Consider the following 23,978-nt stretch of genomic DNA (forward strand, 5'->3'; position numbering starts at 1 on the left):
TATTTTTAGCCTCTGAAATGCAGGAATTAGGGTTTAATTGACACTTCTGGTGATGCACCAAATGGGAGAAAACTGAATTTTTATTTATCTCAATTTTGCCTACACAGTTATGACCCAAGCATGTGTATTTCAGCACAAGGGGTGCTACAGTCAAGAACATTGGCATCCCAGCTCTGCCACTTACAGCACAATGATGCAGAGCTGAAAATAGATGAATATATCTCACCAGAAAAGCTCTTGCCCTTGAACTCTTCTTACTGCAAATAACCCAGCTGCCTCATTGATAGGGGGATTGAAGATAGGAGGGAAATATCTCCCCCCCTACCCAGCCCCAAACACCAAAATAAAACAAGAAGCAAAACCTACAAGATCTTGGAGAAGGACCTTCTCCTGGACTCCTTGATTTGAGGCACAGTTTTTTACATCTAATGTTTTAGAGGTTTTATTTATTTATTTATTTTTTTTATTGCTGAACACCAGGTCTGATTGATTTCCTACCATAAATTTGATTTCTAGCAATGTGTTCATTGCAGCAGTTTCCCACTGTGAGGGACAAATTAGGTGTTTTGTGATATTTCTACTAAAATGATTTTACCTGGAGGAAACTTCTTTAAGCCTGGAAATTGGAATGAGACTTTTTGGAAGGAAACTCCTGTTTAGATAAATGTTGTGATTTATATTTCCAGACAGATCCCAATGTGTGACAAAGAGAGGTGGCTCAAAACCATATCGGGTGGGAGGCTGAGACATACGGTGACTCAGAATAATAAATTTTGTATGGGGAACTTGTTATTACTGCTTTCTTAACATCAACAATATTTATTCTTTATGTTGCATTGCCTAGCTAGACATATGGCAATGATATAAGTAGCTTGTAGAAGATATTTAGATATAAATTTATTTTTGTTGGAAAAAAAATGCTCGCTATGGTTTTTCTAAGTGTTCTCATTTTCTACCTTTTCTTTTCAGTACCCTCTAGCTTTCCTCCCCTGCCAGAAAACTATTTTCCTTCTTTGCTACTTCCTGCTTGCCCACTTTTTGGAACAAAAAAACCAAGATTTTACTGCTGATTTTCCCTTCCTTCTCCTTGTTTAGGTGTGGTATAGTTGGTTTTTCAACTTTTCTGTCTTTAAATGGAGACCAGGAAAGGAAGGGGAGGAGGGAGTGAGGAAAGAGAGAATAACTTTTCTTTACCAGTGCTTTAAATTTACTTTGTGTGTCTATAGTTGTCACTGTGTGTGTGTTTTGTGTGTGTGTGTGTGTGTGTAATGCAGTGTCTTAAATTCTTTGAAAGGAACATCCCTTTCAAAATATATTTTTGTGTCTCTTTTTTAAACAGCTTTATAGAAGTGTAACTGAAATACAATTGCATATATTTAAAGAATACACTTTGAAAAGTTTTGATGTAAGTATACACCTGTGAAACCATCACCACACACAAAAAAATGGTGAACATATGCATCCCTCTCGTAATTTGCTCACACTCCATTGCTCTTTCCCTCCAGTCCCTCTTTCTCCCTCCTCCATCCCTAGGCAACCACTGATCTGCTCTCTGTGGTGCTACCTTAATTTGGACTTCCTATAGTTTCATATAAATGGAATCATACAGTGTGTACTCTTTTTTTTAATCTGGACTCTCTCACTTGGCATAACTAGTTTGAGATTCACCCATGTTGTAGCATGTACCCGTAGTTCATTCCTTCTTATTGTGATTAGCTTTCCATTGCATGGATACACCATGGGTTTTTTTTTACCCATTTACCTGTTCAAGGATATTTGGGTCATTGCAGTTTTTGGCTGTTACAAATAAAGATGCTAAAAACATTTGTGTACAAATCTTTGTATGGGTCTATGCTTTCATTTTTCTGTGGTAAATATGAGTAGAATGGCTAAATCATATGGTAGGTGTATGATTATCTTTTGGGAAACTCAAACTTTTTCAAAGTGGTTGTACCTCTTTACATTCCCATCAGTGATGTACAGGAGTTCCATTTCCTCTTCATCCTTGCAAAAGTTTACATGGTCAGTCTTTTAAATTTTAGTCATTTTAATAGATGTGTGGTGGTATTTATTGTACTTTTATTTACACTTCCCTAAGGACTAATGATGTTGAACATTTTTTCTTGTGCTTAGTTGCCATCCAAGTATCTTCTTTGGTGAAGTGTCTAGTCATGCCTTTCACTCAATTTTTTAAAAATTGCATTGTTTTCTTATTGTTAAGAGCTTTTTAAATATTCTGGATACAAGTCTTTTCAGATGTAATCTTTGAAAATATTTTCTCTCTCTGTGGCTTGTCTTTTCATTCTCTTAAAGGTGTCTTTCAAAGAGCAGAAGTTTTAATTTTGATGGAGTCCAGTTTATGATTTTTCTTTTTATGGATTATGCTTTTGGTGTTGTCTAAGAAATCTTGCCTAACTCAGAGTCTCTAAAGGTTTTCTACTTTATTTTCTTCTAGAAGTTTTATAGTTTTATTTTTTACATTTAGAAATATGTAATTTGAGAGATGTTTGGTATGAGGTATGAAGTTTGGATCAAAGTTGATTTTTGCTGTGGATGTCCAACTGTTTTAGCACCATTTGTGGGCAAGACTATACTTTCTCTACTGAATTGTCTGTTGAGATGATCATACAGCTTTTCTTTTTTAGTTTGTTAATATGGTGACTCGCACTGGTTTTTTAAAAATATGAAATCAATGTTCAATTCCTGTGATAAGCCCAACTTGCTTATGATCTGATATCCTTTTGTTTACAATGTTGAGAATTTGATTTGCTGGCATTTTATTTAAAATATTTGCATCTATGTTCATGAGTGATATTGGTTCCTACCCCCCCCCCCCCCCATAGAGGAAGTTTCAGTTAGGATAATGGTAACCTCAGAGTGAGTTAGAAAGTATTCTCTCCACTTCTGTTTTCTGGGAAAGTTTATAGATCAAAGTTTATAGAAAATTTTTTTCTAGCTCTGCAAGGTGGAAAGTGAAGTCATTGGCTTAAGACCTTTCTTCTTTTCTAATATAGCAGTTTAGTGTTGTTAATTTCCCCTTAAGTACTGCTTTATTGAATTCCTCTAATTCTCATATGGTTTCATTTTCAGTTCAAAATAATTTATTTCCCTTTATTTGGGGTTTTCTAGATATATTTCTGGTATTGCTTTCTAATTCAGTTTTTACTGCAATCAGAGAACATACTTTGTATGATCTGAGCTCTTAAATTAATTGAAATTTGTTTTATGATCTAGAATATGGTTTATCTTGGTAAATGTTCCATGTGCGCTTGGAAAGAATATGTATTCTGCTGCTGTTGGATGGAGTGCCATTTAAGGATGTCAGTCAGGTCAAGTTGGTTGATAGTTTTGTTCAAATCTTCTCTATCCTGATTTTCTATCTAGTTGTTCTGTCACTTACTGAGAGGGAGAGAGATTTAAATTTTTGAATATAGTTGTGGATTTGTCTATTTCTCCTTAAGGTTCTATTAGATTTTGCTTCATGTGTTTTGAGGCTCTGTTACTAGATCCACTAACATGTAGGATTATTATGTCTTTTTGATGAATTGACCCTTCTGTCAGTATGAAATGACTTTCTTTATGCCTAGCGATATTCTTGGTTTTCGCATATATTTTAAATTTTTGTGCCTGTGCACCCTTGATTTTATTTTAAACTTTTGAAGAGGAATTTATGGGTTACAGGATATTTACCTTTTAAAGGTTTTTACTATCTTGCCAGTTTGCCCTCCAGAAAGGCTGTACAGATTGATACTTGTCTAAGTGTTCTTTAAGTGTTTATAACATTAGGAGATCTGGTCTTTTAAAATCTTAAGATATGTAGCAAAGTTGACTGAACTATGGTGTTATGTTGGTCACAGAATGAAATATGCTACCATTTATGTACTCTTTTTTTGAGTTTTGAGAAAATATGTGTACGTTTTAAAGTTGTCATCCATTTTACTTTGTATCTCTCTTTCGTTGTTTTAGAGACATAAACCCAAACTGGGTATCTTATTTTTACAGTAGAGATATGTAAGAGTAGAGTATTTGGTGTTTTAAGTTTGTTTAATCTTTTTACATTTTTTGGTGACATCTTCAATTAATATCCTAGAGATGATTTTCTGAATTATCTGCTTACATGTAGTTGGAGAGCATGTTTGTCTTTAAATATGGTAATGTTTGGAAGGAAGCTTTATATATATCTAAAACCAGATGCTTTTAAAGGTACTTTCCAAGATTAGGTATGAAATACAATATGTTTAGATCTGGTAGGGATTTGAGACTGCTTAAACTTTGATAGTTCCTGGCGCAAAAAACACCGTAAATAAAACAATCTATCTGATTCATGTATCTTTTTGATTTGCAAAGGTATTCTCTAGGGAAATTTTGCACATTAACTAAGAAATGCGGAACACCCTTTTATAAAAAAATAGTTGCGGACAGATGTGGCCTGTTTGGATTTGTTCGGTAATTCTGGACTGTCCTTTCTTGCAGGAGTCTGCCAGAACCTCTCATGACCTACGAGTTGCATGGGGACTTCATTGTTCCAGCCAGTAAGTGTTATGCGGAGGCCCACAGGAATACTTTTCTGGTTGATAATGTATGTAAACTAAAATTTTCCTGTGAAAAATTTAAATTAATGTTACTGTTATCTGTGTTAAAAATAGGAATCACTTTAGAAGATATTTGCGCTTCTTTTTTCCTCTCTTAGAAGGCAACTAAAAGGGGCAATTGTATTCATTCCCTGCTTCTCAGTACTGCTGTGTGTCTGCTGCGTCACTAGCCTGCTGTGTGGAGTCACCGGTAGACGTGGGTGTGTAGGAGCGCGACAGGCAGGATGCTGGCCTCCAGGAGCCAGTTCTCCAGCTAGCATTCAGGCACACACACTGTCCTAGCTTGCTAATGCTGCAGAATGCAAAACACCAAGATGGATAGGCTTTTATAAAACAGGGGTTTATTTCACTACACAATTAAGGCCAAAAAGCGTCCAAGGTAACACACCTCAGCAATCGGGTACCTTCACCGGAGGATGGCCAATGGTGTACGGAAAACCTCTGTTAGCTAGGAAGGCAGCTGGCGTCTGCTCCAAAGCTCCGGCCTCAAAACGGCTTTCTCCCAGGACATTCCTCTCTAGCAAGCTTGCTTCTCTTCAAAACATCACTCCCAGCTGCACTCAGTTTCCTCTCCTTGAGTCAGCTCATTTATATGGCTCCACTGATCAAGGCCCACCCCGAATGGGTGGGGCCACGCCTCCACGGAAATATCCCATCAGTTATCGTCTACAGTTGGGTGGGGCGCATCTCCATGCAAACAACCCAATCCAAACATTCCAACTTAATCCCCACTATTATGTCTGCCCCACAAGATTGCATCAAAGAATATGGCTTTTTCTGGGGGTCATAATGCATTCAAACTGGCACACACATCTCTCACAGTACCATAGAACATGTACTAATGGCCTGAGCAGAAGTATCACCTTGCAGAAGGCTGGGGGAGATTATCATATTTAGAGAGATTAGGATGTTGGAAATGGCCTCACAGAGAAAGATATTTAGATGGAAATTACAGACAGAAGGAATATTATGAGATAGTGCTAGGAGGCCAAACAACATTTGATAAGAGTGTGAATTATATGTGATAAAATGTTAGACGGTGAAGCCCTCTGGTTGGTAGAATTTGAATTTGTGATTAAGTGTTTTGGGAGTCATACTCAGTTGAGGCTTTCTTGTTTTCTCTCTGTTGTATGCCTCACTTTTTCATATTGGATATATTCTGTCTAATCATCATTGTCTTTTGAAATACACTGGCATTAGATATTTAATAGTTAAGGAAATGGAGGTTGAGACCTGTTAAGTAACTCACCAGATTATAGGGAACCTTACTTAAAATTCAAAACCCCAGTTCCACTTGCTAAAACCTGCAGTATTGGTTTTCACAGGTGCACTGACAGTAGCTGTAATTGTATTTTGATTTCCTTTTACTTTTTTTTTCCCCTTGGACATATTCCATAGTTTAATCTGTTGAAAATTACTGCAGTCCCTTTGGGGCCCATATTACTGCCTCCCAATCCTTGATTTGAATGTTAGCTTCTTGGGAGATCTTTGTTCCACTCAGTGTAAAGGTTGCTAGTTTGTCACAGAAAGAAACAATGTGTAGGCCAGTTAGACTAGTCATATAAAAGAAGCTTCTGGAAAAGGCAAAAATATAGTCCTATTCACTTTTGCTTTCACATGGTAGAGGCTCCCCCCAACCCCCCATTTTTAAAGGAGAATTTGTATGAGCAAAGAAGGGAAAAAAGTTTTCCTGGCAAAAACTCAAGCAAATGCTTAGTTGTTTTGATTTCTTCCCTGTGGCATTTTTGGCAAACCGGGGGAAGAGAAATTAAACTCTAGTTGGAGGACAATTGTTTCATGCTGCTCGCCTTGGAGACTGGAAAAAGCAGAAAAGTGCCAACTTAAATCTAGAATCCTTGGGAATTAAAGAACGATAAAGTGACTATGGAATAATGTTTTAAGTTACCACAGGTTCATGTCATTATTATTACCATGCCCCGTAACCGAGGGCACTTGTTGGAAATTCTGTATTTTACCAGATGATGGCTTACAAGTAGTAATGAAGCCCATGGTGGTGGGAAATGAGTTTAAGAGTTTGTTGAGGAAATCATGGAACAGTGTGGTGAAAGGGATTATATAAATGCAAAAGGTATTGTCACCTGCTGGACCAGCACCTTGTGGGCCTGCTGTAATGGAGTATTCACAGTGAAATACTGTAGGTACTGCAATTATTGGCGTGGATCTGCACCTAAGTGAAGTTGTGGTTCAAATGGGACCCATAATAAACTTGTTTAATGAGAAAAAATACGTGTTTTAAATAGGTATATTTCGGGGGCTAAAATTTCCAATGTAGCCTTTGATTAAAAAAAGAAAAAAAACTCTTTTGGTACCCTTCTGTGTACTTACAGTACCTCTCAGACAAGGTAGTAGGAGCAGATCCTCTAAGCTTTTACATACATACTTTTGTATATATGTAAAAGCTTATATATATATATATTTATATTGACTATATATGTAAATATAATATGTATGTGAGTTACTTTCTGGAGTTCATGGTGCCAATAGGAATGTGTGTATATATATGTATATTTATATATATATACACACACACACATGTATCTATATATGTATAATATATGTAAAAGCTTATATATATATTGAATAAAATAGTTATAGAAATCAGGTGACCAAAATTAGTCTCCCTTTTGGAATATTGTTGGAAAATTGGAACTGTGGCTAAGCTATCATTTTCCATTAGTAATGGCACAGGATACCTTGTTTTGCTATAGTGTCTGTTAGCAGAACTGATGGCCAAAATTATCAAGCATCACCCATCTTTGTTACTACGTCTCACCACAGCATAGAAACTAATTTCTGATTCTTTTCAGTGTGATGGTGCCCATCTGTTCTGTGGTGTTGACAGGGTCTCTTTTAACCCTCCTTGCTGAGGGTTCTCAAGGTTTTTCTTAGGTGCCTTCATTTCCTTTCTTCAGTTGCTTTCCTTTAGTTTTTTTTTTTTGTTGTTGTTGTTGAGAACCTGTGAGTTACTTTCTGGAGTTCGTGGTGCCAATATGAATTTTGTTTCTTTGTTGTCGCCACAAGCAAATTCTTTTGTTTCTCATTCTGAAAAAAAAAAAATCAAATTACTGTTCAATGTTGTGTTTGTTGGTAAAAAAAATCCTGACAGAGTTAACTGAAATTTCTAAAAAGGGACTGGAAACCATCCGTCTTGGAGAGAACATAATGAGCTTTTGGTATAGACATTCATAAGATGAAAATGCAGTGTACTTGGTCTACACAGGAGTACAAAACGTGGCATCCACCGCGTCAGTAGGTGGAAGGTTAGTAGGTGTTTCCTGATGCGGTTCTGCATGGCATTTATTTTACCTGAGACTATGTTATAGTCCATGGTCTGTGACTTACCTTTCAGGCTCAGAGTCCTTGATTTGTCTGTTGATAAGAGTTGACCTGTCTTTTCAGGGATGGACTCATGTCAAACCGAGTTAGAGTTAAATAGGCCTGGAAGCCTATTTATTGCAGCACATGAAAAATCTAACTGTTACCTGCACCAGAACACTGTGTTGCTATGTTCAGTATATTTTCTTCTGATAGTCAAGTCACCTGGGAAACAACCGTGACTAGAGGGTTCTTCAGTCATTTTTGACAAGCAATATTCCTCCAACAGGAACCAGGACACTGGTATTTGCATACCAGACTTCTCTGTCCTTGTTGGTAAGGCTGCATGGGAATCGTGGCAAAATCATGTGTTTCTTGGTGAGGAAGGACTGAAACCTGGAATGAAAGGAATTGGATGTTCAGTGGCTTCAAGCTCTGTTAAGCCTTGTGTATCCATTTCACAGTAAATATGGACTCCCCAGAAGAACCAGAATTCTTGAAGTTTGTTGACTGAAGCCCTTTGTCCCTTGGGAAGTACTTGGACTGTTACTTGTGAATGCCTTCCTAAAATTTCAGTTATTGCTCTATGGCACTTAAATATTGAAATAATTTAACATTTATCTGCCTGTGTGTCGTTCATAAGCTCCAGGAAGCTATCAGCATATCTTATTCACTGGTGGTTAGTCAGCACACGATCATAAGCGGAAGTGTGGTGGATGCTGATTTATAGTTTCAAAATTTAAAATTCCTTTGCTGTTATGGTAAACTCCTAATTCCCTGGCATATTTCTGGAATTAGGAATTATGGTTAATTTGGTATCCTAGACTATCAAACAAAAATTATTCCTTTTATTCTTCGACAATTCAAATATTTATTAAATTAGTATATTATTTTATGATAAATATATAAAATACAATAAAATGCATAAGCAACTGAAGATGATTTATCCTAGAAAAAATTTTTGAGTACCTTACGTCTATTATTATGGGCTTATGGAAATGCCTATAGAAGGCTTTGATTAATTTCAAAATAAAATACAGAAAAAAGTTTTACTTTAAAAGCTTTACTGAAAAATATTTTTTTGGAAGAAGAGGAAAAAAGCAGACTTGGAAGAAATGTGTGTGTGTTTTCAAGAGAGATGGGGGTAGTGGGCTAGTGGGAGACGGGCTCTAGAAAGGAAGAGGAAGGTTTTGACTCTATTTTTCAAAACTCATTCCACTATTTTTAGAAATGTAGTACCTTATCCATAGAGGGTGGGAAGCTATTTTTCTAGTTTGTGTTTCTGAGTGAGTAATAAATCCAAAAATATTTTGAAGCTAGGTTTTCTTTGGAGAAAGAGTGATTATTAATGACAAGATAGGCACATGAATTGAAACTAGTTTATTAGTGCAAAAATTTCAGAAATTTTCAATTTTGCTTGTTAATGTACGAAATTTTCTTAAGCCGGTATCCTTGTATCCCTTTGGAATTTTTGGCTATTTTTCCGGAGTCCCTGCTTTAATTTAAGTGTTTAAAAATCAGAGCTTGAATGGATGTTATTATATTTTTATTCCTTTCATTTTTCTGCAGCACTGATTCAGTAAGGCATTTTCTCGGTTTTAAGTCCGGATGAAGAACTTGGTTATAATTTCTCACCCAACTCTTTAAATAGTTGTGCTTTTGTTTTCACTGAAAAATTTAGCTTTCATCGACAAGTCTTTTCCTGTGTATATGACTTCATTATTTGTGCTTTGCTTTGTCATGTTCCTTCATTTCTAAGCTTTTTTGCTTCCTTACTCTTTAGCAAAATAAGCATCTCAGTGTCTCCTGTTGTAAAGTCCCATTGCTCACTCTCAAACATTCTCAAACTGTTATTGAGAGTGTAAGCTGGAACAAACTTAACTTTACAGATGTTGGAAGCAACCTAAATGTTCATTAATATGGTGGCATGGAGCTCCATTTAATGACATGGCAAGATGTCCAGGATATAGGAGGTGAAAGAGACTGGCTAAACATTTCATTATGAAAAAAGGAAGGAAAACTCGGAAAGGTTTAAATCTATGTTTTACCAGTTTATCTTAGGGTGAGATTTATGATGGGTCATTTTTATTTAAATGAACTTGTTATATGCACAGATTATAAATATGCAGCTCCATGAATTTTCACACAGTGAAGGTACCCATGTAATCAGCCCCCCAGATCAAGAAACAGAACATTATCAGAACCCCAGAAGCCCTCCTAGGGCCTAGCTAGTCAGTATCCCCACACCCCTTACCTCCTGCTACCCCTACCCCCCAACATGAGGGGTGAACACTCTTCTGGCTTCTGACACCACAGATTAGAGTTGCTGCATTTGAGCTTTATATAAATGTAACCCTCCAGAATACACTTCTCTGCATCTGGCTTCTTTAGCTCATCTTGTGAGATTTATCCATGTTGTGGGAAGCAGTAGTTCATTCATTCACATTGCAATGTAGCAATATATTAAATGGTTATACCGCAATTTATTTATCTCTTCTGTTGATGGACATTTGGGTTGTTTCCAGTTTGGGGCCATGATGAAGAATGCTGCTGTGAATATTCTAGGACATGTCTTTTGCCTATTTTTCTTTTGGGTCATCTCTTTTTTTCTTATTGATTTGTAGCAGTTCTTTATAGTCTGTTAACGTGTTCTTTTTCAAGTAGATGTATTACAGATTTTAGTGATTTTTACTTTATTCTTTATTTTCTCTGTTTTCTAAATTTTTAGCAATAAGCAGATATTTAATTTTTCATAATCAGTAAAAAAAAAGTAAAACTTACTATTTTGAAAAAAAACAACAACCCACAAATGCCCTTTTCTTGATCTGCTTTACCTCTCTTCCCCCTTTCCTTCAGCGCCTCACTTTTTGAACAAATGTTCTAAACGCCCACTCTCCCCTTCTTCTCCAGCTGCTCACTCTTAAACCTCCCCATTTTTGTAAAAAGGAGCCTCCAGTTGGTAAATTTAGTTGCTTCCTGGGCTCCTTGCCCTAGTCTTTCAACTCCTCAGTCTGTCCTTAACTGTCAATGCCACCGATTACCCAGTCTTTGCAGGTTTGACTCCCTGATGGCTCTGCCCCTCCCTTCTCCCTTCTCCCTTCTCCCTTCTCCCTTCTCCCTTTGCTTTGTTTTTCTTTGTCCCAGAGCTGGCATCTCCCCTGTACTTCTTTGGAGCTCCTTTTGCCAGCAGTGCTCTCTGTTACCTTTCTGTAGTCAGGCAGCATTGGCCAAGCGCTAGAGATCACACACTCTGAGAACATTTCTACCCTCGATTTCTAAAGTTTGCTTACCCTTCCCAGCTACCTGCTGCATATTGGCTACTTGATCGCTCTTCAAACCAGACTTGCCTCCTGTACTTTGTCAGTAGAACTGGCGGTACTCCCTGATAAGCTCAACATGAAGCGTTGGTCATCTTTGCCTTCTTCCTTCTGTCCCACAGCCACTCTGCTGCTAAATCTTGTTAATTTCTACTTCTTCCAACTTCTTCCGCAGTAGTGCTCTCATAAACTAATGGAAAAATACAAGAACAGTAACAATGGCTCATAGTGATTGAGCATCTTTGTGTGTCAGCCACTGGGCTACATGCTTTATATGCGTTACCACTGAAGCCTCATAATGGCCTTTTGAGATAGTTCTATTATCTTCATTTTACAGAGGAGGAAAATGAGGCACAGAGAAGTTAAGTAACTACTCAAAGTCCCTTAGCTATCACTAAAAGCAGTGATTCTAACATCTGACCCCAGACCATACCTCTTTATTTGCAGTTCAACTGCCTACCCCCCTTCCCGCCTCATTACTTCTTGCTCCAATAGCATTTTTCTCCTAATTTGTTCCTTTTCCCATTTGAATACATCCTTCAAAAAATGTCAACTATACTTTCCCAAAGTTTAACTCTATTCATATACATTCCTTGCTTTAAATTCAGTGACTCTTATTTACAAGCCAACAGTGGAATTGGGCTTCACAAACCAAAGTTTGGCCTCTGGCTCCCTTTCTGTAGGCTCGGCATGCTGTGTCTGAATAGGCCCTGTGCTTTTTCTCATGCTCATTGCTGAATCTGGAAAGTACCCCTTACCCTCTTGGCACTGCCTTTTCCAGAAAGCCTCCCCATTCTTCAAAGGCCAACTCAAATGCTCTCCCTCTTGTGAGACTCTCCCAGAGCTTCCCTGACCAGCTCCATGTGAACCTCCAAAGTACTTTATAACCTTTTCTCTTGCAGTAAGCTGAGCATCAATCCCTTTTTTTGATACCCCTGAAAACGCTGGCATAATCTTCAGTATTAAGCATTTTATTGATTTGCTTGACAATTCAATAGAAGGAATTTGGGTACATTTTTTTTTTACAAGAGCCATGGATATAACTCCAGAATTTAAGGGATAAAGGGAGTGATCTATATGCTGATGCTTCATTTGCAGGCCATTGTGGGGCAGCAACCCAGTGACTAGACTCCATCAAGTAAGCGATAAGCAGCCCTGAAGTGCGATAGGTAGCAGCAGCCATCTGTTCTTAGATGTAAACTGGAGGATAAGGCACCAACTCCAGCTACACTGAAATGAGCTCACAGGGAAGCATTAAAAGATTATTAATAGGGAGAAAGATGGAATTTTTTTTCCTTTAAATGTAGCAGAGTATGATTCAATTTTCTGTATTTGGAGATGTTGAACAGATGAGCCATTGTTATTGTTGGTTTGGGGAATTATTCTACTAACTTTTTTTTTTTTTTTTTTTTCCTTTTTTCCTTGAAGAAAGTGGCAGTCCAGAATCTCGTGTCAATGCTATCCATTTCTTGGTACACAAACTGCCAGAGAAAAATAAAGAGATGTTGGATATTTTGGTGAAACATTTAACAAAGTAAGCCTCTTTTTTCCCTCTTTTTAACTTTCTTCATTTTGCTGTAGGTTATATATAATGTTCTTGCATTTGTAACGGATGGAACTGAGGCTGTGTACACAGTACCAGGGACCCAACCTGGAAGGGCAGGCTGGATGTTTGACTCATTGTGTGTGTTTTGGACGGGATTGTTGAAATGTGATACTTTCCTGAAGTCATCTAGTTATTTGCTTAACATCATTGCCAGCAACTCAGGGTATGATTTGAAATGAAAGAAGAGACTATTATACATTTCCGCATACACAGATTCTGGAAATGTGATTATAAGTCTGTTAGCAAATTTAGCTTGGTTTCACATCTACCTAACTCTGAAGTTTGAACATGTCCTTGAGGTTTGTTTAATCCAATAATAGGTTGTTAGTTCATAAGGATCCCTTCTCTCCACACCACCCTCCCCCCCTCCGCCTTTGGAAAGCGAGCAAAATTGAGTAATTCAGTAGAGAAATTAGCCCTTTGTTCAAATATAAGTGAATCTTAGAGCATTGTCATTATAGAATTTTGAAGGTGGGAGGAATCTTAGGATCTGCAAATTTTAGAACCTTTATTGTACCTAAAGAGAAACCAAAGGCCAGAGAATATTATGACTTATTTAAGGTCATTATTATTAGTAGAGTAATTCAATGATTTGGGCTACAAATGTTTATTGAATGCATTTTTTAGGTGGATGCATAGTTGAACAAGATAGAGAAAGTCCCTGTCTTCATGAACCTTGTATTCTGAGGGGGGAAAGGATTACAGATTACAAATAGAAATATAAAACAATTTCAGATGGTGATAAGTTGTAAAAGGAAAAATAGAATAAGGGGATAGAGAATATGTATTGGGTTTAGGACTATAAAGAAGGTTATTATGGAATATCTATTTGAGGATGAGACCTTTGAGTTGAAACCTGATTTAAGTAAACATGGCTGCTGAGAACAGTTGTACAAGTTGTTCACTGGGCAATGGTACTGGGCTGAAGGGGGGTGAATATGGGTGCTCTGACCAAGTTCTCCATGCTTGTGAAGAGAATTCTCACAAAGGTGACTTGCAGAAAAGTAGTACCTGGAAGCAGGGGTATGAGATCTGGAGAATGTGGTGGTGTTCTAAGTAAGGGGGAACAATAAAGGAAGGCCTTCTGGGGGTGGGGAGCAAGCTTAACATGTGTCTCAAGTGGAGCATAGGAAGGAGAAAAGTAGAAGGGTAGGCAGGAGCCTCAGCATGTACGATCCCATCAGATTGTGTCAATTATTTCTGAATCACATGTTGAGGGCAATTTGAATCTCTTGACTCCTTGTTTTTTTAGGGAAATACAGGGTAGAATACTGTACATTCCACAGTTATCACCCTTCTTTTAACCAGACACCAAATTTTTTTTTCTCACCAACATTAGTGTTTCAAATCACTCCAAGCAGAACCTAATGACTGTGGCAAATTTAGGAGTGGTGTTTGGACCAACTCTGATGAGGCCACAGGAAGAAACTGTTGCTGCCATCATGGATTTAAAGTTTCAGAACATTGTCGTGGAAATCTTAATTGAAAATCATGAAAAGGTAAAATTGTGCTGTTTTTTTTTTCCTTAAGACAGTTCCTGTTTTTGGCTTGTTGGCTTGTTGATGTTCAACTATCCTCTTAGATTTCCCTTTTGTTTTTTTTTAAATGATTTTATTATTGCAATGATGAGCTTGGTTCTGAGAAGTTCTTGGTGAGCTCTTGTCTCCTGATGGAGTTCCATAAACCAGAGCTTACGTGGTCTTTTGTTAATGCACTGGTCCAAATGAAGAAGCGTTTAATCCATATACAAAGGATGTAACAAAATTGTGATGTCTTTAGAATTTCTGCTGACTTCATTCTTATCATTGGATTCTTCATGTGAATTCTCTGTCGTTCAGGGAAACGTATGTGTCAATATTTCACAACAGTCCTGGATCCATGATCAGTTGAAGGCTTTGTGGCTTAGAAAAGAGAGAGAGGTAAACAAAGAAGTTTTAAAGGAAGTGAGATGGACCTGGAGGACCACGAGCATCACTGAGCGTGAGGGTTGGAGAGCAGCCTTCCTCCGGGACCTGCTGGTGCAGGCCACCCCTGATTGCTGTGCATTTGAAAGGTGGCCCTGCCTTGCATGGTGTCTCCCTGGTTGGGCCCATCAGGTGTGGACTGCAGGTGAAGGGGGAGCAGTTGGGGAAGGGTCAAGTCCCCAGATAGGCTCATGCAGTATGTCTAGGGGGAAGTGGGACACACGTTCCTGGGGTTTGAGGATGGGATTGAGCTTACTCTGAATTAGGAGATCCATATCAGAAGTGAACAGTATGCTTTAGCATTCCACCCCACCCCTAGTTGTAATTTTAAGAACTAGAAATAAGCACTGTCACTGGTACCTTGAGATCTCTTTCCTGAATTCCTGTTATTTTCTTTTCCGACGTTAGGAAACTGTTCTGCTTCTGTCCTCTGTGGCTACAGAAATGGTCATCCTCACATGCCCCCAAAGGTTTATTCTACACACACCTCCAATTCCCCACATGTATTTTCACATATAGGGATAGAATGGCAAACTGCCATTAAAGTATTTCACCTAAAAGTGTGAATAACTGCTTCCCAAGCATTCCCAAGGATCTTTTCAGATTAACCTAAATAACTGGGATATATTTTTAAAAGAGTCTGGGTTTTCTAGGCTCTTTACATTTATTGCTAACTTATTTTTGGTATGAAGGAAATGGGAAGAGAAAGGAGAGTGTGGATGTTTGTAAAATGCCTCTTCTTTCTTAAAATGCCAGGTGTCTCTTACCGAGGGACCAGCCTGTATTAGCTTTTTCCCTGGTAGACCAGTGGTTCTCATTGCTAGCTGCTTATCATAATTCTTATGAAGATAAAAATTTAAAAAGAGAACATACATGGCTGGGTAGCCTTTTAAGACTTTATTCTGTGTTTCTGATGGTTTGCTAGGATTGAAAATGATTGGTCTAGAGTAGGAATTGGCAAACTTTTTCTGTAAAGGGCCACATAGTAAATATTTTTTCACTTTGCAGGCCGTAAGGTCTCTGTTGCAGCGGCTCAGTTCTGTTGTTGTAGTCTGGAAACAGCCAGAGATAATGTGTGTGATTAGGCAGGGCTGTGTTCCAGTAAAAGCACCTTCGGCCCCATACACTGCCCTCCCAAGATCAACTCCGCCACTGCATTGCCTGTTTTCCTAGGGGGTAGGCTGGACTCTGGGTACGTTCCTTGGGAGGTAATTTGGCACCGTGGTCAAGGGCTCGGGCTCTGGAATCAGACCTCCTGGGACAAAAATCCTGCCTTCCCAACCACTCGCATACTGTAACCTTTGGCAAGTTACTTGACATTGCTAAGTCTTAGTTTATATCAACTAAGTGTGGATGATAGTAACACCTACCTCATAGCTCACCTACCTCATAATGAAGAGTTAGTTAGCTGTTGTATATAAAATGTATAATACAGTGCTTGGCAAGTAGTAAGGGCTCCTTAAATGTAGCTGCCAGAAGTATCTACAGGCCGCAACATAGATTTTGTTGCAACACTGGGATCATGTGGGATCCTTACCTTTTTAGGTTGGGTTGACCATCTAGCTCAAGGAGTTAAAGTAGCTGTAGAGAAGCAGGAGGAACGGGACTGTGAAGGAGACTACTGATGAAGCTCAGACACTGCGCGCTGGTGGCTTACACTTCTGTGGCTTTGCAGCTGGTCCTCGGTATATGACTGTCTGCAAAAATTAGAGAAATATCGTTAAAGAAGGAGACTGAAAAGTTACTATTTGAAAGGAATGGCTTAATTTTGGGAAAGTGGTTGTTTTATGAAATATGCAGCACGCTGCCAATTTGTTTCTCTCGTCTCCTCTCTCTGTTAGGAACTGAAGAGAGAGTTTTACCTTAAAATGTGTGAGAAGGTTCCATTGATACTTGAGAGGTTTTTGTTGGTAATAGTTAAAGCAAATCTGAGTATTATTTTTGGTGGCATTAGGTCTGACCCATGGTTGTTTGTGTTTAGATGCAGAATTTTAAGGAGCTGGTGTCCGTTTAGTTTAGCTGGCCTTTCTTTTAAAGTGGGAATGAGACAGTTTGTGGGGAACATATGGAAAAACGGTTTCAGAATGCTCCTGCAGTGCTTCGCTCAGAGACTACTTCTGTTAGCCTCTCTCTCTCTCACTCGCCTGTCTCCTTCAAAATAGAGTATCTATTTGAAAAATAAAGAAGCTGACTCGGGATTTAAAGTCTACCTTTACTATTAAGCAAGGAAATAAAAATAGTTAAAAACCATTCATTGTTTAGGGTATTGCTTCTTAAGCTTTTTGGGATCACAGACCTCTGAGAAGCTCACGAAGCTATAGACCCTTTCCCTAGAAAAACACACGTGCCCCCTTCCTCAGTTGTGCTAACTCCAGGTTAAGAATCTCTGGTTAGAAAGGAATTATCCCTTAGGTTAGCTGTCTTGTTACTTATTTCTTTGTAATGAGGGGAATAGTTGACTTTTCAAATTGCATTAGACTATTTCAAGAATGTTAAGATTTTTTTCTTTTTCTCATCCTGTCAACTATAGATCAGGACCTTGCTAATTAATAAATTTCCTCACTTCTGCCTGTAAGATAGGAAATTTGAAAACTAGGAAAAGTGCTTGGTCGTTCATTTATTTATTAAAAGAATTTTTCACTGAGGTCACATTATATGCCAAGTGTGTATTGGGAGCTGGAATGTGGAGATGGGCTTCGCAGCCCCATTGGAAAGCAGGCCACAGTCTGCAGGAAGATGCTGGGTTTTGGGTCCTGTCTCCCATAGCACTTATCCCCGTCTACCATACTATGTAATTTACTTATTTTCTTAGTTGTCTAATTGTCCCTGCTAGAGCTTAAGCTCCTTGAAGACAGGGATCTTTTTGGTTACTTAGAGTAATACCTGGTTTATATTTGGTGCCCAGTTAAGATTTGTTGAATGAATTAATGAAATCAGTAATTTTGAAGGATTTGGAGGAGTTGGAGAGAGATGGGCAAACAGAGGTTGTCCCTTTTAGCAAAGCATTGCAGGGACATTTCTTGGATCTCTGTTGTATTTGCTATTGGCTAGAGCACTTTTAGCTTGTGCAAGTATCAGTTTCTACTGAAAAGTGAGACTTGACACCTGGTTAGGGATTTTCTTTACCGTATGGTAAAAGCAGCTTGTTTGTCGGTATAAGAAGGAATTTGTTTGGTAACCAGTGCTGGATTTATGCCTGCTTTTATGGTCTTGTCAAACTGTCATTAAACCTCATGAGTGTGCAGTAAGCTATCCAGACAATTTCATGGAAAGATGGCTACTATTCATTTTTAGAAAGAGAAATAGACTGTAAGCTTTAAAGTAATGTTATATTAGCTCAACTGTCATTCAATTAAATCCTAACTAGAAGACTTTTAGGCAATTTATTTGTGAAAAATACTGGCTCTGGGACCTGTACTTGGAAAAGGATCTTCCAAAGCTGTGGCTTCCTATTTTCGTCCCTTATTTGAAGCTAGAAAGATAAGTATGTGATTTTCTGCTGAGTAGTTGCTGCTGCTTCCAGCTTGTTAGCAAATCTTACAGGGTTTTCTGAGTCACACTGGTGAGCCAGTTATAATAGTTATAGCAGATAAAATGGACCTACTCTCCAAGATGGAACTTCATAGAGCTAAGTAGAGGCTTTTAGTTTTCCTTCCCTTCCTTTCTGTGGCTGGAGAGTGCTGTGAGCTCACAGTGGGTACCAGTTAACCTTACTGTTCCAGGCAAGAAGGGAGGAGGTGGGTTTAGGTTTGGAAGCACAGGATTCTTTGAGGGGATTTGGGGGACTATTAGCTTGGATTAGTTAACATTTCCAAGGACTTAATTTCCTCACAGCCTCTTTTTTTTTTTTTTTTAATTTCATCCTTGTACACTTTCACTTCCACTCCCAGCTTTGTTCCTTCTCAGCTGGACTTAGCTTTGGAGTCCATGTTCTGTTACGAGGAAGAATATTTCTGCTGACAAGGGTGATCGTGCATAAAAATTTCATATAGACGTACATATTGACATTAGCCACAGGTTTCCCTGAAAACTGACCCAGGATCTTATGTTTGACTTGAAAATGGTGAGGGAGGGATATAGTCCTCTTAGTAAATGAGAACAAAGAGTAAAGGAAGGAGGGAGGAAGGATAGGAAAGACTAACACGAATAGCCTCGTCAGGAAGGAAAATATTGGAATAATGAATAGGGATGCAAAAGAGGGGGAGACTGGAGAGGATAGGAGGGGGCCTAGTTAGTGTCTATGAAGGAGAATAGACAGAAAAAATAGAAGGAACATGCTTTCTTTTCCTCTGTTATTTATTTCTTTACCCTAGGAATGTGAAAAATGTTGACTCTAGGAAAAATCACTAAAGCAGAAGAGGAAACTCAATGTATAATTAAAGCAAGATAGCGCTACATTGATTTTGGAGTTAGAAAAAGACCCTTGGTTAATCTGCATTGGAGATCACATTTTTTTCCCAGCCTCATTGCTGTTTTTATAAAATCCATATGTACTTTATAGGAAACTTAATTCATATGTTTTGGCTTCATTTACACATAATATATTAAGATGTTGTTTTTAAAGAAGTGTTCATGGGCCAAAAATATTATCAAGGTCTTTCTTCCCTTACAAACCAGAAAATTGCTTTTCCCGGGTGGAAAAGGGTGCTGTAAAATTGCCAAGGATTTTCAAATTGGGCTTGTACCTTCAAATTTGTGAGTTTCACCTAAGATTTGTTCTTAACCTAGTACAGTTATGTATGAATTCAGTACATTTTTAATGAGTGCCTTCTCTGAGACAGACAGGATGTGAGATTTGGGGGAAGTAAAGACAATGAGTCCAGTAGGGGAAAGAAGAAATGTCTGAAAGTAAACTACAGGGTATAGTGGTGAATAACTGCTCTCAGAGAGATGTAGAGAAAGCTGTTGAGAGACTTTAGAAGAGAGTTTGTAGTCCAGCTTTGGGGAATCTGGAAAGGTTTCCTGAGTAGGCTGTTTGTTAAGGTTTTGAGAGCAGAGTTTGTATAGCTGGAGATGGTTTAAAAGGACCTTTCGGATATGGGAGACAGGTAATTAGAGAAACCCAGAGTGGTTAAATGAGTGAATGTGCAGGAATGGACGATAGTAGAGACAGAGCTCCTTGGTGTTTTTCTTGTATGACAGAAGACTATAACAGGAGGAAAACCCAGATCAGATGGGAGGGAAGGAAGGAACAGAGTTCCTCTAATGCCTGAGATTGATACAGCTTGATAATCACTCTCAAATTCTCAGTGCCTGTTAGTTCATATATGGGGTAGGGGAACTTTTTAAGGAACTTAAATAGGTATATAAAGAATCTTCTCAGGGGTTATAGGGTCTGTGTAGCTTGAGCTCATTCTGTTTTATACCTTTTTAGATGTTATAAAAAAATGTTTATAATGGGACTCCATCTTTGCCCTTCCACCTCAACGGTCCCTGAAGATTCTGAATAGACTTTGGGAATCATCAAAGAAAACATTAATATCAGAAATAACCTAATCAAAAGGTCCCACCTACAAAAGGTCTACACCTGCTGAAATAGATTAAAAGAATCTTATCTGGGGTACATACAACTTCAAACCATCACAAGTATAAATCTTTACGTGTTACAGTTTCTCTGGACCACCAGATGCTGAGAAATGATCACGTGTTTACATAAAACTTTTCCTAGATGATGATTCTCATCAGTTCGTATAGCTTTGTCAAAATATTCAATTATTTTTTTAAATAGAGAAGTTGTAGGTTTACAGAACAATCATGATAAAATACAGGATTCCCACATTTTTATATATATTTCAAATTTTACTATGTTGACATCTATAAAATAAAATTTGCCATTTTAACTGTACAGTTCAGTGGCATTAATTACATTTACAATGTTATGCTACCATCACCACCATCCGTTATCAACACTTTTTCATCACACTAAACAGAAACCCTTTTAAGCATTAACCCTTTAAGCATTAACTCCCTATTTACTCCCTTCCCCCAGCCCCTAGAATCCTCTTGCTTATTTTCTGTTTCTTGCCTATTTGCTTATTCTAGATATTAAATGTACTAGAATCATATAATATTTGTCCTTTTGTGTCTGGTCTGTTTCTCTTAGCATAATGTTTGCAAGGTTCATCCATTTTCTAGTGTGCATCAGAACTTCATTCCTTTTAATGACTGAATAATATTCCATTGCATGTAAACACATTTTGTTTGCCTGTTCATTGATTGACTGATACTTGTGTTGTTTTCACCTTTTGACCTACTGGTAAAATAAGCATTTTAACCTTTGAAATGGGGACTTGGACAGTCTCTGCTGCACTTTGTGGTCTGAAAATGAAGGCCATTTGTGAAGATCCTGCTTTGTGGAACAGGCTGATGTGCCGTGTTCCTGGTCAGAGGTTTCTTCAGTACATTTTGATTTACCCTTGTTTGCAGCATGTGTTGCATGGACTCAGAGCATCCAGTGTTTGTTAGTCACAGGAGAACCTATAAAGAGTAAAAGTGAGAAGGGCATATGTGTCTCCTGTTATGTTAGGCCCAACACAGACACCAGAATATTAAATTACATGCACTCGTAGAGGAATATAAAACTGTGCATTGCATTGCTCTCGTTAACCCCAGGACCGACTTTCTGACCTGCATCTGGCCTGTCAGTGCTAAAAACTAGGGGACTGCGTCCCTGATCCCAGGTTAAAGGTGGGATAAATTCTCTCTTCAGGCCCAACTTGCTGTTGTCTCAGTAGCAGCCACCCGTGAGCTGTTTGGATAAGGGGTAGGCCACTGCTCTATTTCTGTTGCCGCAAAACGGCACACATCCTAGCCATGGCCGGTCTCTGTCATCCTTTAATTCAAAGGCGAGCCGAGTGAGTAGTGTGCAAACCATTTTCTATTGAGTGTGAGGAACCTTCCAGGCATAGAGCATTCTTGTCATTTAATGGGAAACGCAAATCTCTTTTTAAAAAAATTCCAACCTAAAATGCCTCTTGATTTAGCTTTTCTGGTGTTGGGTTGCTGGGTAGCAATGGTTTTCAGGTGAGAGAAATATAAATATCTTCAACTATAACAACTTCAAAGATTCTAAAAGCTTCATGTCTGCCTGAGTAGTGACTGTTTAATGTAGAAGTCAGGACCCCACAGCCAGTGTGGATGGTGGTGATAGTAGAACAACATTGTGAATGTAATTAACACCACTGTATTATATACTTGAATGTGGTTAAAAGGAGAAATTTTAGGGTGTATATATATTTTTTTACTAGAATGAAGAATTTCAAAGCCATGGGACTGTACAACATGGTGAATCATACTGTAAACTATGGCCTCTAGTTAATAGCATAATTATAATATTGTTGCATTAATTGTAACAAAGGTACCATACCAGTTCAAAGTGTTAATAACAGGGAAAACTGTATGTATAGTTGATCAGGAGGGTATATTGGATATCTATTTTCTGCATGATTTTTCTGTAAACCCACAACTTCTCTAACAAAAAATTAAAAAAAAAAATAAATAAATAAAACCCCATAGCAAGAATGTTTGACAACTTTCCAGAGCTTTTTTTTTCCCCTCCAGCTTTCATGAATGTTGACCTCTTTGGCATTGCCACAAAACTTACTTTACAGTGATTTTTCTCTTTCCTCAACAAGGTCTTCTATTTTCTAGTGCTTAAAAAGAGGCTTTAAAAGCACAGATTTTTTTCTGTCTTCCGCTCTTGTTCTTGAAGGGGAGAAGGAAAATAATAATGACATTGTCTTCCCAATTCTGCTGCTTTTCATTTAGCCTCGCTGTAAGAAGTCTCTGCTTTGTGCTCTAATGTAGCTCTGTAAATGGTAAATAATATTTTCCCATGGGACTAGAGTCATTTGATAAGAGAAAATTTGGGAGACAACAGTCTTTCATTCTGCAGCGTTTAAGTACCTAGCATATACAAAGCATTGGGGCTGTCTCCAGATAATTGAAGGGCTGCAGTGTAGAAGAGAATAGATTTATTCTTTGTTGTCTAAGAAAGCATAGTCAGTACAAGTGAGTAGAACTTGCCAGGACATGAGTTTTCAGTAGAAGGAAGAACTTTAAAATATTTTAAATCATGAGAATGTGTTCATGTTAGAGATGAGATTTTGGCATTTGGAGAAGAAGAGTTAGGATAAAGCTAGCAGACCTCTGAGGTCCTGCCCACTCTGAAATTCTCTGCCAAAGTCTCTGGAGATGCAAAAATGCAAAGACAGGTCCTCAGAGCATTGCTTGGTTCTTGGGACTTGGCATTAAATCAGTAATGATTTAATAAATAATTACCGTGACGAGCACGACCCTTTGGGTCATCTCATTTTTACATTGTTTATATAATTCTCAGCAACGTCAAGAGTATTTGGAACGGGAAGATAAGAATCCAAGAGTGAGGGGTATGTGTGGTGGTGTATGTGTAGGCGGGTTGGAGAGAAGGCACTGACAGATACTCCCCTTTAGTGGAGACGCTAGTATGGGGTGTTTATGGTCTTGGCTTTTGCATGGATGTCGTGCTACTTTTTTTCCCCTCCTTTGTAAAATAAAGCCACCAGTTTTCAGAGCTCTTTTCTTCCGTCTCCCTCGAGATAAAATTGGGAGCAATAATAATTTAATAGCCAACATGGACAGAGGGATGATTGTGTGCCAGACACTAGCTCAGCTCCTTCGAAGACATTTTATTGAAGCACTCTGTAGGCAGTATACTGTAATGGAGCATAGTGAGCTCTAAAGGAACACTCCTTTATGCAATCTATGTGCTCTCCTTGTGTGCCAGTTTCCTTTTCTATGAAACAGGAATAGCTAAAGTACCTACGTGATAGAGCTGTTGCAAGGATGAAGTAAGATAATCTGTGTATGGTACTAATAACACTGCTATTTATCGAAAAAGGAAAATGAAGCTCAGGGAGGTTCAGTCACTTGCTCAAGTTCGTAGAACTGGAAAGCAGCTTGGTTGGGATTTCCACGTAGTCTCCTCACTGCCTCCAAAGCCTATTCCTGTAACTCCTACACTGTTGCTGTTTGATATATTTCTGTAAATAGGAACATTTTATATAAAACGGTAACAACTTGTTTGCATTTTGAGAGCAACAAGGGGGGAAATGATTGTTCCATGAAAGCAAAATCCTCTCAAAGGCCATGTTTCCTCCCCTCATATTTCTCTCAGTTTTTGTTC

General features: G+C 38.3%; 1 protein-coding gene across 2 annotated transcripts in view; it reads left to right on the forward strand.

The window, feature by feature from the left end:
- Window positions 1-23,978, forward strand: part of ARHGAP10 (Rho GTPase activating protein 10) — a 317,107-nt gene that overhangs the window by 197,609 nt on the left and 95,520 nt on the right. For both annotated transcript variants that reach the window (XM_037830782.1, XM_037830783.1), the window contains exons 16-18: window positions 4,474-4,532; window positions 12,674-12,779; window positions 14,191-14,350. In XM_037830782.1, coding sequence (XP_037686710.1) covers window positions 4,474-4,532; window positions 12,674-12,779; window positions 14,191-14,350 — 325 coding nt within the window. The remainder of the gene's footprint in view (window positions 1-4,473; window positions 4,533-12,673; window positions 12,780-14,190; window positions 14,351-23,978) is intronic.

The sequence above is a fragment of the Choloepus didactylus genome, chromosome 3, assembly GCF_015220235.1.
Source record: "Choloepus didactylus isolate mChoDid1 chromosome 3, mChoDid1.pri, whole genome shotgun sequence".
NCBI classification, from domain to species: domain Eukaryota; kingdom Metazoa; phylum Chordata; class Mammalia; order Pilosa; family Megalonychidae; genus Choloepus; species Choloepus didactylus.